This window comes from Hemitrygon akajei, chromosome 18, assembly GCF_048418815.1.
Source record: "Hemitrygon akajei chromosome 18, sHemAka1.3, whole genome shotgun sequence".
NCBI lineage: Eukaryota > Metazoa > Chordata > Chondrichthyes > Myliobatiformes > Dasyatidae > Hemitrygon > Hemitrygon akajei.
The window spans coordinates 58,391,962-58,406,175 of NC_133141.1; the positions used below are offsets into that span (position 1 = coordinate 58,391,962).

General features: G+C 39.0%; 1 protein-coding gene across 2 annotated transcripts in view; it reads right to left on the reverse strand.

The window, feature by feature from the left end:
* Positions 1 to 14,214, reverse strand: part of LOC140741476 (tumor necrosis factor receptor superfamily member 16-like) — a 130,528-nt gene that overhangs the window by 11,419 nt on the left and 104,895 nt on the right. For both annotated transcript variants that reach the window (XM_073071717.1, XM_073071716.1), the window contains 2 exons: positions 8,448 to 8,649; positions 5,930 to 6,114 (listed from right to left, as the gene is read on the reverse strand). In XM_073071717.1, coding sequence (XP_072927818.1) covers positions 5,930 to 6,114; positions 8,448 to 8,649 — 387 coding nt within the window. The remainder of the gene's footprint in view (positions 1 to 5,929; positions 6,115 to 8,447; positions 8,650 to 14,214) is intronic.

The window sequence follows — 14,214 nt, forward strand, 5'->3', positions numbered from 1 at the left end:
GATGCTATCACCATGTTTAAGAAACATTTAGGTAGACTCCTAAATAGCCAGGGCATAGAAGGATTCAACCTAATGTGGGCAAATAGGTTGTTGTAGATGGGTTAAAAGGTCAACAAGGATGTGGTGGGCCAAAGGACCCATTTCCAAGCTGTACAACTCTGACTATGACTAATGACTCTTCAACCATACAAGAATTGTGATTCTTGAGCAAACTTCTAAATTCATCCATTGTCACAGAGAGATGTAACAATACAGAAGGTGGTTATTTGGCCATTTAATATCTTTCTGCAAGAACAATGTACCAAGTTACCTTTACCTTGAACTTCTGCAATATTCTGTATTTCAAATGCTGATCCAATTCTTGCTGAAAGCCAAGGCTGAATCAACCTCCCATCAGAAACAGATTCCAGATGCTAACTGTTTCCACTGCATAACTGTTTTTCCCCCATGTCACTTATGATTACTTTGCTAATCAACTGAAATCTGTCTCATCTGGTTCTTGACCCTTTCTTCCCATCAACTTTCTCTAGACACCTCATTATTTTACACTCTTCCATCACATCTGCTCTCAACCTTCTCAGTATTAAGTACTACAATCACTGCTTTTCCTTCCTTCCTCATAGCTCCCTCATCACTGGAATTTTCTACCCCATATGTGGTAGTCCCAACCCTAGTGATCCCTCCCCAGCTCCACAATCCCTCCCACTTCATAATATGCTGCTGGTTTTGATTCACTCCCAACACTATGCAGCTGTTTCTTCCCCTAATTCCGATCAAAAATGATATCTCCCTACATCAGCTCCAACTGTCCCTTCCAGTTTTCCCCTCATCCCCTTGGCAAAGTTCGGGCCTCACCAAGCTCATGGTCAGTGATTTCCAAAACCCATCTTAATGGCTGCTTTTGATTTTGAATACATTAGAATTTCCAGGAAATTATATCCAGAATAAACAGTTACACTGGACAACAAATATTTTGCTTCCTGAATACTTTTGGATGTATCTTATGGATTTAGGGCTGTTAATCATGAAAACTCATTTTTTTTAAATTACCTATATTTGTTAGTTCAATTCATGGTTCATGTCAATTAAAATGGCACCCACAATGCAAGCTGAAAAGTTTTCTACCTTGTCCAGAAATATCACACAGACACACTGTTCTATGCATTGTGTTTACAGTATATCAGTTTGCGATCACATTGATGCGCATGCTCTATGCATACTATGTGTACTCATTATAATAAAGTAATTTCATTTTCAAGAGTATTGAGAACATCTACCATAAATGCTGCCTGGGCAGGGCGAAAAGCATTATCAAGGATGCATCTCACCCTAACCATGGACTTTTTACTCTCCTCCCATCCGGTTGGCGCTACAGGAGCCTCCGCTCCCGCACCAGCAGGCACAGGAAGAGCTTCTTCCCTGAGGCTGTGACCCTGCTGAACCTCATATCACAGCGCTAAGCAGTATTGCACCCCTGTTGTACTTTTATATCTGTATTCTGTAGTACTTACTTTTTATTCACAGTTATTTTGTAAATAACACTATTCTTTTGCACTTCTGGTTAGATGCTAATTGCATTTCATTGGCTTTGTACAAACGTTTGTATCTGTACTCAGCACAATGAAAATAAAGTTGATTCTAATCTAATCTAATCTGATCTGTGATGGCAAAATGTCTCACCAATGTTGCAACAGTCATGATGCTCTGTTATATTTGTGGCGAGTATATGCTTAAATCTCAAGACAGAGCAGGACTCCTCTTACAACAAGCTGGAGGAACTCAGTAGGTTGGGCAGCATCCGTGGAAATGAGCAGTCAACGTTTCGTCAGGTCCTGCTGACTGTTGACTGCTCGTTTCCATGGATGCTGCCCAACCTGCTGAATTCCTCCAGCTTGTTGTACCTGTTGATTTGACCACAGCATCTGCAGTGTACTTTGTGTTTAGGACTCCTCATATTAGGAAGGCCTATATGCTCTACTTTGGATGTAAAGTTGGCAACCAAGACAAAGCCTGGGCTCCTCACTTTTGTTGCACAACATGCACTGTCGATCTTAGAGCTTGGCTCAGAGGATCTCGGAAGTCAATGCCGTTCACTGTCCCGATGATATGGTCAGAGCAGAAGGATCAAGTGACAGACTGATACTTCTGTCTGACCAGTGTTGTCTGGTTTCTCTGCTAAAAACAAGAAATTCATTGAATACCCCAATCTCCCTTCCGCCATGCGAACTGAAGTACTGAAGCCGCCAGAGATATGGAGTCTAGAGGAAGCCGACAAAGATACCATGATCCACGAGCCAGGAATGGAAAACGACACTGATACAGATTTTGAACCCTTTATATTGAGTAAGCCTCATCTGAAAACTCAATCTGTGTTAAATGATCTGGTTAGAGACATGCATTTGTTAAAGGCAAAATCATAATTACTGGGCTCAAGACTGCAAGGCTGGTATCTGCTGTCACTGGGCACAAAAATATCCATGAAGGATTTCAATATTTGAGACAGATGTTTCCCACTGAAAAAGATAGGTGCTTAATTAACAAAATAGTTGATGTTTCCTTCTTAATTTTCATGCCATTTATCAGCTGTAGTATCTACTGGCATCTACCTCTGGCATTCAAGAGAAAAGGGGAATTTCAGAAGCTAACCAGCAATGCAGTATTAGTCAATGACTAGAACACAAACCCATTTCAGCTTCCTGTTAACTGTAGGATTTATGGAAAAATAAGAATACTTTAAATTCAACTCAGTGTCAAATAATGCACTATAACATATTGACTACGTAGACAAGAGAGGTTTTCTGTCATAACCCTTCCGCTTTCATTGGCAAAGTTATTTTAGGAATGCATTTTAAAATCAAATGTAACATGACCAGCATATTCCAAGGCTGTACTTTCAGATCGCTCAGTTACTATTCCTGATGGTCATCTTACACTAAGCTCTTGTAGCTTTAGAATTTGTCCATTAACTTTAGAAACATTGACTCAATCCAAATTAGCAAAACATGTACATAAGATTACAATCTAATAAATCATCCAAATTCAATACCCTTTAACTTGATTCCTTATCAAGACATTGCAATAAAAGCAACACTATTCCAAATATAATACTCTAATCAGATTTTCTCTGTACTAGTGAATATTTGCCCTGTTTTTGCAATGAAAATAGTAAAGCTACATCAATATCTACTCATCCTTTAATCTCCTGAGAACCAACCCAAAGACAATCTGCCTTGTCATGACCCTTGCACTTTGTCTTTCTGTGATACACTTTCTCTGGAACTGATTCTGCATTCTGATATTGTTTTCCTTTTGTACTACTTTGAACTACTGATGTATGGAATGATCTATCAAGATGACATGCAAATAATTGTTTTCCACTTAATGTCAGTACATGTGACCATAACAAACCAATTACCAATCGCCAGCATTCATTCCACATCTTTTTTGGCAACTCCAATTATGAGTAAATTCCTAAATCACATCCAGCCAAATGGATGCTAGGATTTGTGTCACTCTTTGTAAATAGAGAGATTATTCAAACTTTGTGAACAGTCATAACCCATCAATGACTGGTAGCGTTTCAAATACAATCTTTCATCCACTTCAAGGATCGGCAGGTTCTGCATTCAGAGATTCCCTGCTGCACACCTTTGTTGTACCGTGTGGATATTTGAGTTACTGTTGCCTTCCTGTCAGCTTGAACCAGTCTGGCCATTCTCCTCTGACCTCTCTTATTAACAAGGCATTTTCACCTACAGAAATGCCACTTGCTGTTTTTTTTTTGTTTTTCACACCATTCCCTGTAAACTCTAGACACTGACGTGTGAAAACCAAGGAAATCAGTAGTTTCTGAGATACTCAAACCACAGTCAAAGTCACATAGATCACATTTCTTTCCTCATACCAATGTTTGGTCTGAACAACAACTGAACCTCTTGGCCATGTCTGCATGCTTTGATGCATTGAGTTGCTGTCACGTGATTAGCTGATTAGACATTTGCATTGATGATCAATTGTACAGGTGTACCTAACTAAGCGTGATCAAGTGTGCTGAAGCATGAAAATAGCACACTGTCGTTTTTTTTTATTTTCAATCCTTTACTTAAACCAAAATTAATTCCTTTGTACTAATCACTAAAGTGAAATGAATAAGAATTTTAAGTAAATACATTTGATACATGCTACTTGATCACAACTTATACTTGGGACAGCACAATAGATATTAAAGTATCTGGTGGTAAAGCTTTTTTATTGGAGTGCAGTGTTAAAGGTATTATTGCTGAGTTATGCCATGGGAAGACATTCACAGTTGGACAGAGGAAAAGGTTCAAGGATAAAATTAAATTCCACCTGAAAAACTTCCAACCTCCCCGCAGATGCCAGGAAATCCTTGGCCCATGATTGGTCAACGTGGAGAACAAATATTCAATACGGCATTGAAAACCTCAGGAGTACAGAGAAACACTTGTGTGAACATTGGAAGAAACACAGCACCTCACAAACCACCACCCCACAACTGCCACCTATGTCATCTTCAAACCACAAAACAGAAGTGGGACGAAGTTATCCTCCATCAGCAGAAAATAAAAATGTTCATTGTTCTGTCAGCCTGAATGAATCAAGCCTTCTGCTTATCATTGCTGATTTGTCAGAATGAAATTTTCCAATTAAGTTTATTTTAACTCTTTACATTTTTTTCTTATTTTGCTTTTCAGTGATTGGGGTGGTTTTAAATTTTACACTAAAGTGATCAATCCTGTAGTAGTGAGGAGAAGCTTACAAGATCTGTTTTATAAATAACTTCTTGTTTCACAGTTCAGTATCTTCACTACATCTAATGTTCATCCAAAGCTGAGATGTTTATTCATGTTTAAGTATGTATCAATATCAAACAATATTGCTGATCTAAATGTACCCAGCCATGACAATTTAGACGAATTGTGCACACTTCCAGGAACCTACAGGTTGAGCTGATCAACCATTCAGATTTCTACCGATCCATTAAAGTAAACTGAAACTTGTGGAGACACCAGAGACCGTAGATGCTGGAATCTGGAGCAAAAATCAAAATGCTGTTAGGCAGCATCTGTGTAGGAAAATGAACAGTCAACAATTTGGGTTGCGATCTTACACCTGTCTTGGTGAAGGGCATCAACCCAAAATGTCAACTGTCCATTTCTCTTCACAGATGCTGCCTGACACATTTGAGTTCCTCCAGAATTCTGTTTTAAAGCAAAGCTTCTGGTTTGCTAACCTCTACTGCCATTATCAGACTAACACATGATACTCAAGACATGTTTTTAAACCCCAGGTGACCCAATTTAAATGAGTGGACTAATAACTTGGAATGTAAATTTGTTAACAAGAGAACAAAACTTTTTGTAACCATAAAGATTCTGCAGATGCTGAAAATCCAGAGTAATACACACAAAATGCTGGAGAAACTCAGCAGGTCAGGCATCTTCTATAGAAAGGATGTTTCAGGCCGAGGCTCTTCTTCAGAACTCTTAGTAACCTCTTGGCACACTTTGACATTTATCAATTTTCCAGCCAAAAACTCCAAAAATAATTACAGATGTCCTGATTTTAACATGGAAGAAAAATTGATCAAGATTTCCTTCTTTGTATTTATGCTGATATTGCAATCAAAATTCCAGACAAGAAGAACTTCCTACCAATGGAAAGCTTAGTAGTTTTAGATAGTTCTGAAATGTTTGGAATTAAAATTTAATTACTCAGAACATCTGTGCCAATGACTAATCTCATCCTTACAGGGTTATTATGGATGAGGAACAAGCAGGTATGACATAGCCTCCCACTATGCTGTTAATATCCATACTTCTATGAAGTATAGCATTTGAAATGGAGTATCTCTCCAGTTTTGTACTGACATTAAAGTAATGTTCCTTTAGTGCAGTTCTGATACTACCTTGGCTCTGCTGTTGCTGCTGTTTCTGCTGCTGCTGCTGCTGCTGTTTTTGCTGTTGCTCATGCAGACTTTGACTGTCGACTGAGATTCCACTGTCACTGTGTAGCTTCTCCCCCTCTGGAGACTGTGTCTCATTTACTGTTCTGTTATTGGCTCCCTGCTTGTTTTGCTTACAGCTGTTCCATCTGTGACAAACATTCAAAAGAATCACGATATAGGCAACATCAAGTCAAACTCATTGTGCAAAAAGAAAGAATGGGAGACAGAGAGGGAAGGAGAAAGGGAAGTGGATGCTACTGAGAGAGGTGAAGCATACATGGAACAAAACACATTATAAGTAGTTCTGCAAAGTAATTCTATAGAAAGTTCAGTAAAGAAGAACACAATTGACAACAAATGATCTCTGAAGGGAAACTTTAAACATTGTACTCCAATGAATGCAAACTCAAAGTCTGGGAGAATCTGATTTAGGTACAATATGGTGCAAAAGTCTTAGGCACATATATATAGCTATGATGCCTAAGACCTTGGCATAGTACTGTATTTGTCAATGTCGAGTGGAGAGTGAGGTGTAAATCTGGCAGGAGCAAAGGATGTTGGGAATGGTGAGGACGGAGTGCAGACACACTCAGATCTGAGACACCAGGCAAAGTCATTTAATTCCAAACAATTGGCTTATTGATGAATACCAAATGTCTCTCTAGTGCTTCCCACACTCCCTCCCTTCCCCTTTTCCCCAACCATGATTCCCCTCTCCCTGCCCCTTCCCATTATCAGTCAACAATGGAGACCCATATCAGAATCGTTTATCATCACCCACGTCATGATTTTTTTTGCACCATAGTACAGTGCAATACAGAATGGGGCATGGTAGCATAGTGGTTAGCACCATGCTTTAGAGTACCAGCGACCCGGGTTCAATTCCCATTGCTGTATGTAAGGAGTTTGTACATTTGCCCCGTGTGTTTCTTTCAGGTGCTCCAGTTTCCTCCCATAGTCCAAAGACATACGGGTTGGCAGGTTAATTGGTCTTCGTAAATTGTCCTGTAATTAGGCTAGGATTAAAGCAGGGCTACTGGATAGTGTGGCCCGAAAGGGTGGAAGGGCCTACTCCTTGTTGTATCTCAATAAAATAAAAATTAAAAAATTAGTACAGTACAGTACAGTGCAAAAGCCTTAGGCACCCTAGCCATGTATACATGCCTAAGACTTTTGCACACCACTGTAATTCATTAATCAAGGACATCCAGCTTGTAAGTCTTCCTTGAGATAATGAAGCTGGGTAAGACTAGAAGATGGACAAATTAGCTATGAAAGCAGAAATAAGATTAGATACTGAGGAGATTATAATTCGCAGGGGATGGTCAATTGCTACAAAGGATCTGTAAATCGGACTAAAGAACCATGATGATTGAGATGGAGCTGAGGAAGATATTCGTGTGAGGTTGATCTGAGTAATCAGTTCATGGACATTGAAATGTGGAACACAATTGTGAGGACAGGAAGGCAGAACTTAATTCTACTGATGAGATCAAGAGATGCAATTGTGTAGGCAGGACTGAAGATCAGTATTGCTGAAATGCGACTGAGGGACAACACAACTGTAGAAGTGAGAGTGGAGAACATGATTGTGGAAGTGGGGTGACAATCACTATGGTATACATGCTACAAAATTTGTTGTTATTCCGTTTAGTAACTACAAAAAATGGCTTCTTCGTTTACTTTGTTTCTGTATGTTTTAAAATGTTTCCTTTGAGGAACAGGAGATAGATGAGTGGTGGAGGATTCTGGAATTGATATTACCCTTTGTCAAGATAACTCAAGCAAGGAACAATGAATGCATGCACAGTCATAATATTCCTCTTGTATAACGCACATCACACTACATGGTCAAAGGTGATGTCCAGAAGCTTATTAATTAATAACAAGTCATTGGATGCTATTCATTAACTAAGCTACATTGATACCTGAAATGACAGGTTTTCTTGTGAAGTATTGTTGGACAGTCAAGGTTTACATTTGCTTGAGTTTAGAAGAATGAGAGGTGACTTGTTTGAAATGTATAAAAATGATGCGTCATTAGGGTTGTATGTGGGGGAGAAATTTTCTCTTCTGGGATAATATACAGTAGAATTAAAATCCACTGTTTAAAAATAAGAAATCATCCATACAAGGCAAAAGTCAGACAAGAATTTTTCACTCTGTGGGCCATGGGTGTTTGAGATTCTTTTCATTAAAAGGTGGTGAAAACACAGTAGATAGGAATCTGGTGTTGAGATTACAATCAGATCACAGTCATGATCTGATTTACTGGTGGAGGAAGCACAAAAGGACCAAGTTATCTACTACTGCTCCCAATTCATGTGTTCATTATGTGTAAAGTTTAAAGTCCTTGATGTCACCATATTACATATACTGTAGTTACAACTTTACTTGTTCATTACAAATTAATGATGTTGCATCATGCTATGGAAAAGATAGCTATGCAATTAAAACAAACAATTTAAGAAAAACCAACCGTTTGAAAGCCACATAAGCCACAAGTCCAACCACAACTGCAGCCAAGATGGAACAGTAGACAGGAATGATGTTGTCGGTGCTGCCCTGCCCAATGAACTGTGGTGAGCTTGGAACAGCTGTGGTTGTCATTATCTCTGTTGTTGTGACAATTTTCGGAGGGACCACGGTACTGACTACAGAAGGTCGTGCATGACGATTTGCTGGAAAGAGAAAAATTGAATCCCATTAATTCTCTAGTACTGTAACAACTTACTTAATGCCACTGTAACTTGTCTAATTATACATCCATGCAGAGAGTACCAGAAATAATCTTATTTATAACTGAAAACCTAATCTTTGTTAAACCTTGTTGAACAATGCTGTCAATGTTCATCAATATTAAACAATTAAATTAGCGCAATCAAAATTGGGGATAAAAAAATTCTATCCCTTCAATTATTATTTGGAAATACTTTAATGTTCAAGAGGTATTTCAATAAAGTCTGACACTTAACAATCCTAATAATGTGAAATTACTTAAGCTTTAATGATTTTTTCTATTAGAGCATATTTTTACCATTCGTATTTGTGACAAGTAGGCTGCTAACAGAATGCAATATTCAGACAAAAATATAAAAGGGAACTTTTCACATACATTATTGTGACCAAACTCAAGAGATGGGTTTATAACAAGTGAATATTTAGAAAATGGATTGTAATTTATTTCTGTGTTAAAACTAGCACCATACCAGGCACCCCTCCCCCCAGAACACCAGCAACAAACAAGTGTGCAAGGTTATTGGTGAATATTCCACTACAAATCAGTTAAACAGTGGTCTGCATTGCTTGTAACAGCTGTAAACACTTTGCTACTCAGCCATCAAAAAAGCACCTGTCCTGTCAGCAACATGACAGTTAAGAAGAGCCTTGGAGTACAGGAGGGCTGAGTAAGGATGAAGACAACATCACCACTCTGATACAGAATTGTCTCCTAATGATTCTTCACTATTTATCTTTAAAATTTTGACTTTGATTCTTCTTAGACTGCAAGTTATTAGAGCCAAGGGCAAAATGATGTCAAGTTATCTCAGTCCAGGAGATCTGAGTCTACAATACTTATCAAGCCATGATCTGAAAATCTCACTTTAATTTACAGAATGTAGCTGGAGTTAAGAGATGTGTGTGTGTGGGGGGGAGGGGGAGGGAATCCTCTAAGACAATTATGTTCAAGCAACACACACAAAATGCTGGAGGAATTCAGCAGGCCAGGCAGCACCTATGGAAAAGAGTAAATAGTCGACATCTCGGCCCAAACAATGAGAAGAATTGGGGCAGCCAATAAAAAGCCTGCATTTTATGTAGTTATACAGTCATTTCACATCCTTGAATGTTTTTCTTTTACTCACATATAATTATCTAAACAGATTCAAAACAATTTTGCTAATTGATAGTGTGGTTTTTCTCATCCATTCATTTAAACAAAATTCCACAGGCCGCAATAAAGCAGTCTTTGAAGATTCCCAATAATAGTCTTCAGCTTGCTTGTAACATGCTTCATCTATCCACATGATAAAACAGACTATCTGGTCTCATTTGAAGGAAGTACTTTGAACATATCCTTTATTAGGATTTAAGTTTCTGTGAAAATTAGCTTTATGGATTTTCTTAGTCAAATTTCCTGGCATTTCCAGGATCATTTTATCCTCTTCATTGCTAAAACTATTTTTAGAAGACTGGACTTCATTTAAGAAAATACTAGCATCAATAGCTGGAGATGTCCTGTTCAGTAATTGAGGAAGCTAAACTTTCTGGACATCATAAACAGCCACAGGCATTGTGATGCACAATTAACCCATGCCTAATTATTGCTAGTGTGATTAGTATGCCAATGCCATATTTCCAGCTAACCAGATGTTTAATGGCTAGACACAACAGCAGCAAGAAAAACAGTTAATGGCCAACTTCAGATAAAGATAGTCTGTGCCTCGTTAAGGGGAGGCACCATGTTGGAGCAGTTGCAAACAGTGGAGCTGAACTGAGAAACATTGAAAAATGCCACAGCATGGAAAGCAAACTCCTCCAAGGGCTTCAAGCACAGCATTTGAAATCTTGGTGGAGGAAATGGATTGCAGGGGAGCAGCCCCATTCCAGCAGGAGGTACTATAGATGTAGGCTCAGAAGTCAGCTGAGGATAGCCATAGAATTGACTATCAAGAGTCAAAACAGAATGTAACCCAGTTTAATTAAACCCAAAAATGTAATGTTATAAAGCTCCACCTGTGGAGGGATGAAAACAAGGTTTATCGAATTTTAAAAATAGGAACTGGGGAGTGGAATCTATGTCCGAATGAGGCGTGGCTGACACAGTAAACTATTACAAACTGAAGATATAAACTGTTAAAAGTGGGATTGGTAGTGAGTGTCTCTACCCTACTTACTTGAAAACCTCAGGGTGAGCCCCCTGGAGGAGAGACGATAGCGATAAAAAGATCTATTGAAGTTACAGCTATAACAAACAGCAGCTGTAATGAGATAATATCAGCAGAGACCAGTGTCCAAGATCTCTACCGTGTAACTGGGAAATAGTTTTATTAAATCACACCAAGGGATTGGGTCAGGTTTTTGTTGTGCGTATATTGTGGATCGACTTTCCATCCAACGAATCAAGATGGTGAGCCACCCAAGATGAAGAACCAGCACGGGAACAAAATGTTTCACGAAGTAGAGAATTTAATACAGCTGGATGTACAACTATATTTTCATTCAAAGTATCTGAATTAGATTTTCTGCAAGAACTGATTATTTTTGTAACAACTTGGATAAGTTACTGAATGAGATTTACTTCGTTTAAAAGTTGTGATGTTGGAGAATTGTGAAAGGAGTAAAGCTATAGAGACACACAGATATATAATTTTCAAATTTGTATTTGTAGACATACTGACTTGAGCTGAAATTGAAGTTAACTATAATATCTAAGAATAGGAATTCAATTAGTTTTCTACCCAACTGGGTGGGGGGGAGAAAGGAAAGGTTAGTCTGTAAACCTTTAAACAGGGAATAACACTAGATCTAATTAGTTAAAGAAATTGGAGTAATAAAGGATATTGTAATGAATCTTACTGAACCCAACTAAACAGGAATTTGGTTTTTGTTGATATCTGAGATTTGGAACCTAAACAGAACGTTGGAATTTTTGAATTGTTCTTACTTGCATAACTATTTTGTATATCTTTTTGTTTTTAATATGCAAAACTTGCCTCCAGAAGTGTGTGTTTTCTATTCACTGCCTCCATCCAATACCTAGAGCTTCTGATGGCTTACTAGCACCTAGTGTAGTACTATGTAATTTGATTTTTCTCATAAAAGTATAGTGACCGGTCACACGAGATAACATGAGCACTACACAGGTGTTACACGAAGGACCTGGAAGCAATGTTAACAGAAGCTTCATCACTCAAGATTAAAGTTAATGAATTAACCTTCAAAGGACTCTCTAGCCTCATGCATTCCTTAATTTACCATACACCCTGTGTCTATTCAGTGGCTTCATTGGATTTTCAAAAACTAAATATAAAATATTCAATGTCATAATAATATTTACAACTAGTGACAATGCACTCCTTGTCCTGGTCAAAAGGTTGTAGTTATAGGTACTCAGGGCAGATTTCAGTAGGAAGTCTTGTTTGAAGTAGCTTTAAGCGCTTCTAGTTAGGCCACATCTGGAGTATTACATTCATTTCCGTTCGCCTCATTATAAAAAGGATGTGGAAGCTTTGCAGAGGGTGTATTAGAGATTTATCAGGATGCTGTCTGGATTAGAGGGAATATGTTATAATGAGAGGTTGTCAAACTTGGGTTATTTTCTCTGGAGGGGCAGAGGCTGAAGAGAAAGTTGATTAAGATTTGTGAGATCATGAGGGGCGTAGACAGAGCAGGTAGTTGGCATCCTTACCTCATTGTTGAAATATTAAATACTAGAGAGCATGCATTTAAGGTGACGGGGTAAGTTCAAAGAAGATGTTAGAGGCAAGTTTTTTTTTTGACACAGAGCCTGGAATGCACTGCCAAGGATGGTAGTGGAGGTTTCTTTACTTCTGACTTCCTCACTTAATGGCTTGTTCTGTTCTGTCTGGCCTCTATTCGTTCTTCCATTTATTATATTGTGTAATCTAAAGATCCTTCATAAATGGAAACATGTGTAGGACACTATGCAGATTCTTGAAGTTATCAAAAAGTGTTTCAGTATCTCTCATGCCTGGCTTTATTGATGCTTACAGGTTAATTATAGCAAGAACTGAAAGCTTGTAGCATCATTACACTAGCTAAAAGAAACAAATGAGTGATTTCCCTCTATATTTGGTTGATCTCATTTCACAGCTGCGAATTGGTGATGGAAATGATAACTGGGGCTTCATTCCACTGCTGAAAACATCTTCAGCCCTGCAGGGATGGGGAAGGGTGCTGAGTGGAACGCTGACCTCTAAAATGGTAGGCTTAATGGTGACTTGTAATTGCTCACTGATTGGCGTTCTGGACTGTGCGTTATGCACACTTTGCATGTGCCAACACCCTTACCAATGGCATCTGACACAAAATATCCTACAGACATCCACATATGTCACAGAAACTATCTTAGAGCTTTAATGACTGCAGTGATCCTAGTTTCTCAGTTGTGAACATTACTTTGTCAATGAATTGTATTTATCTAGTCTCTCCTTGGATGGAACCCAAGTATTTTTAGGGTTTGACAAAGCCTATTGTTATGATCCCAGCCCCCTCCCTTGTGAGAATCGCAAGAGCCCTAGTGAAGGGGGGGTGGGTCAATGACCCAAGAGAGAGACGTGCGGAAGTTCGCGTTTCCATAGGGATGAAAAAAAAAGGCAACATTGACTATTGTCTCATGGAGACCACGTGAAAAGCTCTCAGGCAAAGTGGGCTGGTTGAGAGAGAGATCGCATCACCTGCAACCTGATTGACACCTGCGATCCCGTGAAGAAGTATAAAGGAGGGTCTGAGGGGGGGACAACCCTCAGATGCACCAAGGAAGCACAATACCAATTCCCGTGGGAGCGGGAAGCCATTTTGAAGGAAGCCACGTGCGTTAGATTCCGAATTTTGAATCTGTGGCTGGAACCAACGGAAGACCGCTTTTAACTAACAACGGGGAAGCCTGCTCCCCTGATTCCAAGGATTTGCTCCGTAAAGACAACGGGCAAGTGTTTATCCTTTCTCAACCATCTCTCTCTCTCCACAACGTGAAACCCCAGCGGTTCCCAAAAGGGAAAAGCCTGCAGACTTCTGAGTGACTCTTTATAATTCAATTAGATAGATAGATAGACAGATACTTTATTCATCCCCATGGGGAAATTCAACTTTTTTCCAATGTCCCATACACTTGTTGTAGCAAAACTAATTACATACAATACTTAACTCAGTAAAAAAAATGTGATATGCATCTAAATCACCATCTCAAAAAGCATTAATAATAGCTTTAAAAAGTTCTTAAGTCCTGGCGGTAGAATTGTAAAGCCTAATGGCATTGGGGAGTATTGACCTCTTCATCCTGTCTGAGGAGCATTGCATCGATAGTAACCTGTCGCTGAAACTGCTTCTCTGTCTCAGGATGGTGCTATGTAGAGGATGTTCAGAGTTATCCATAATTGACCATAGCCTACTCAGCGCCCTTCGCTCAGCTACCGATGTTAAACTCTCCAGTACTTTGCCCACGACAGAGCCCGCCTTCCTTACCAGCTTATTAAGACGTGAGGCGTCCCTCTTCTTAATGC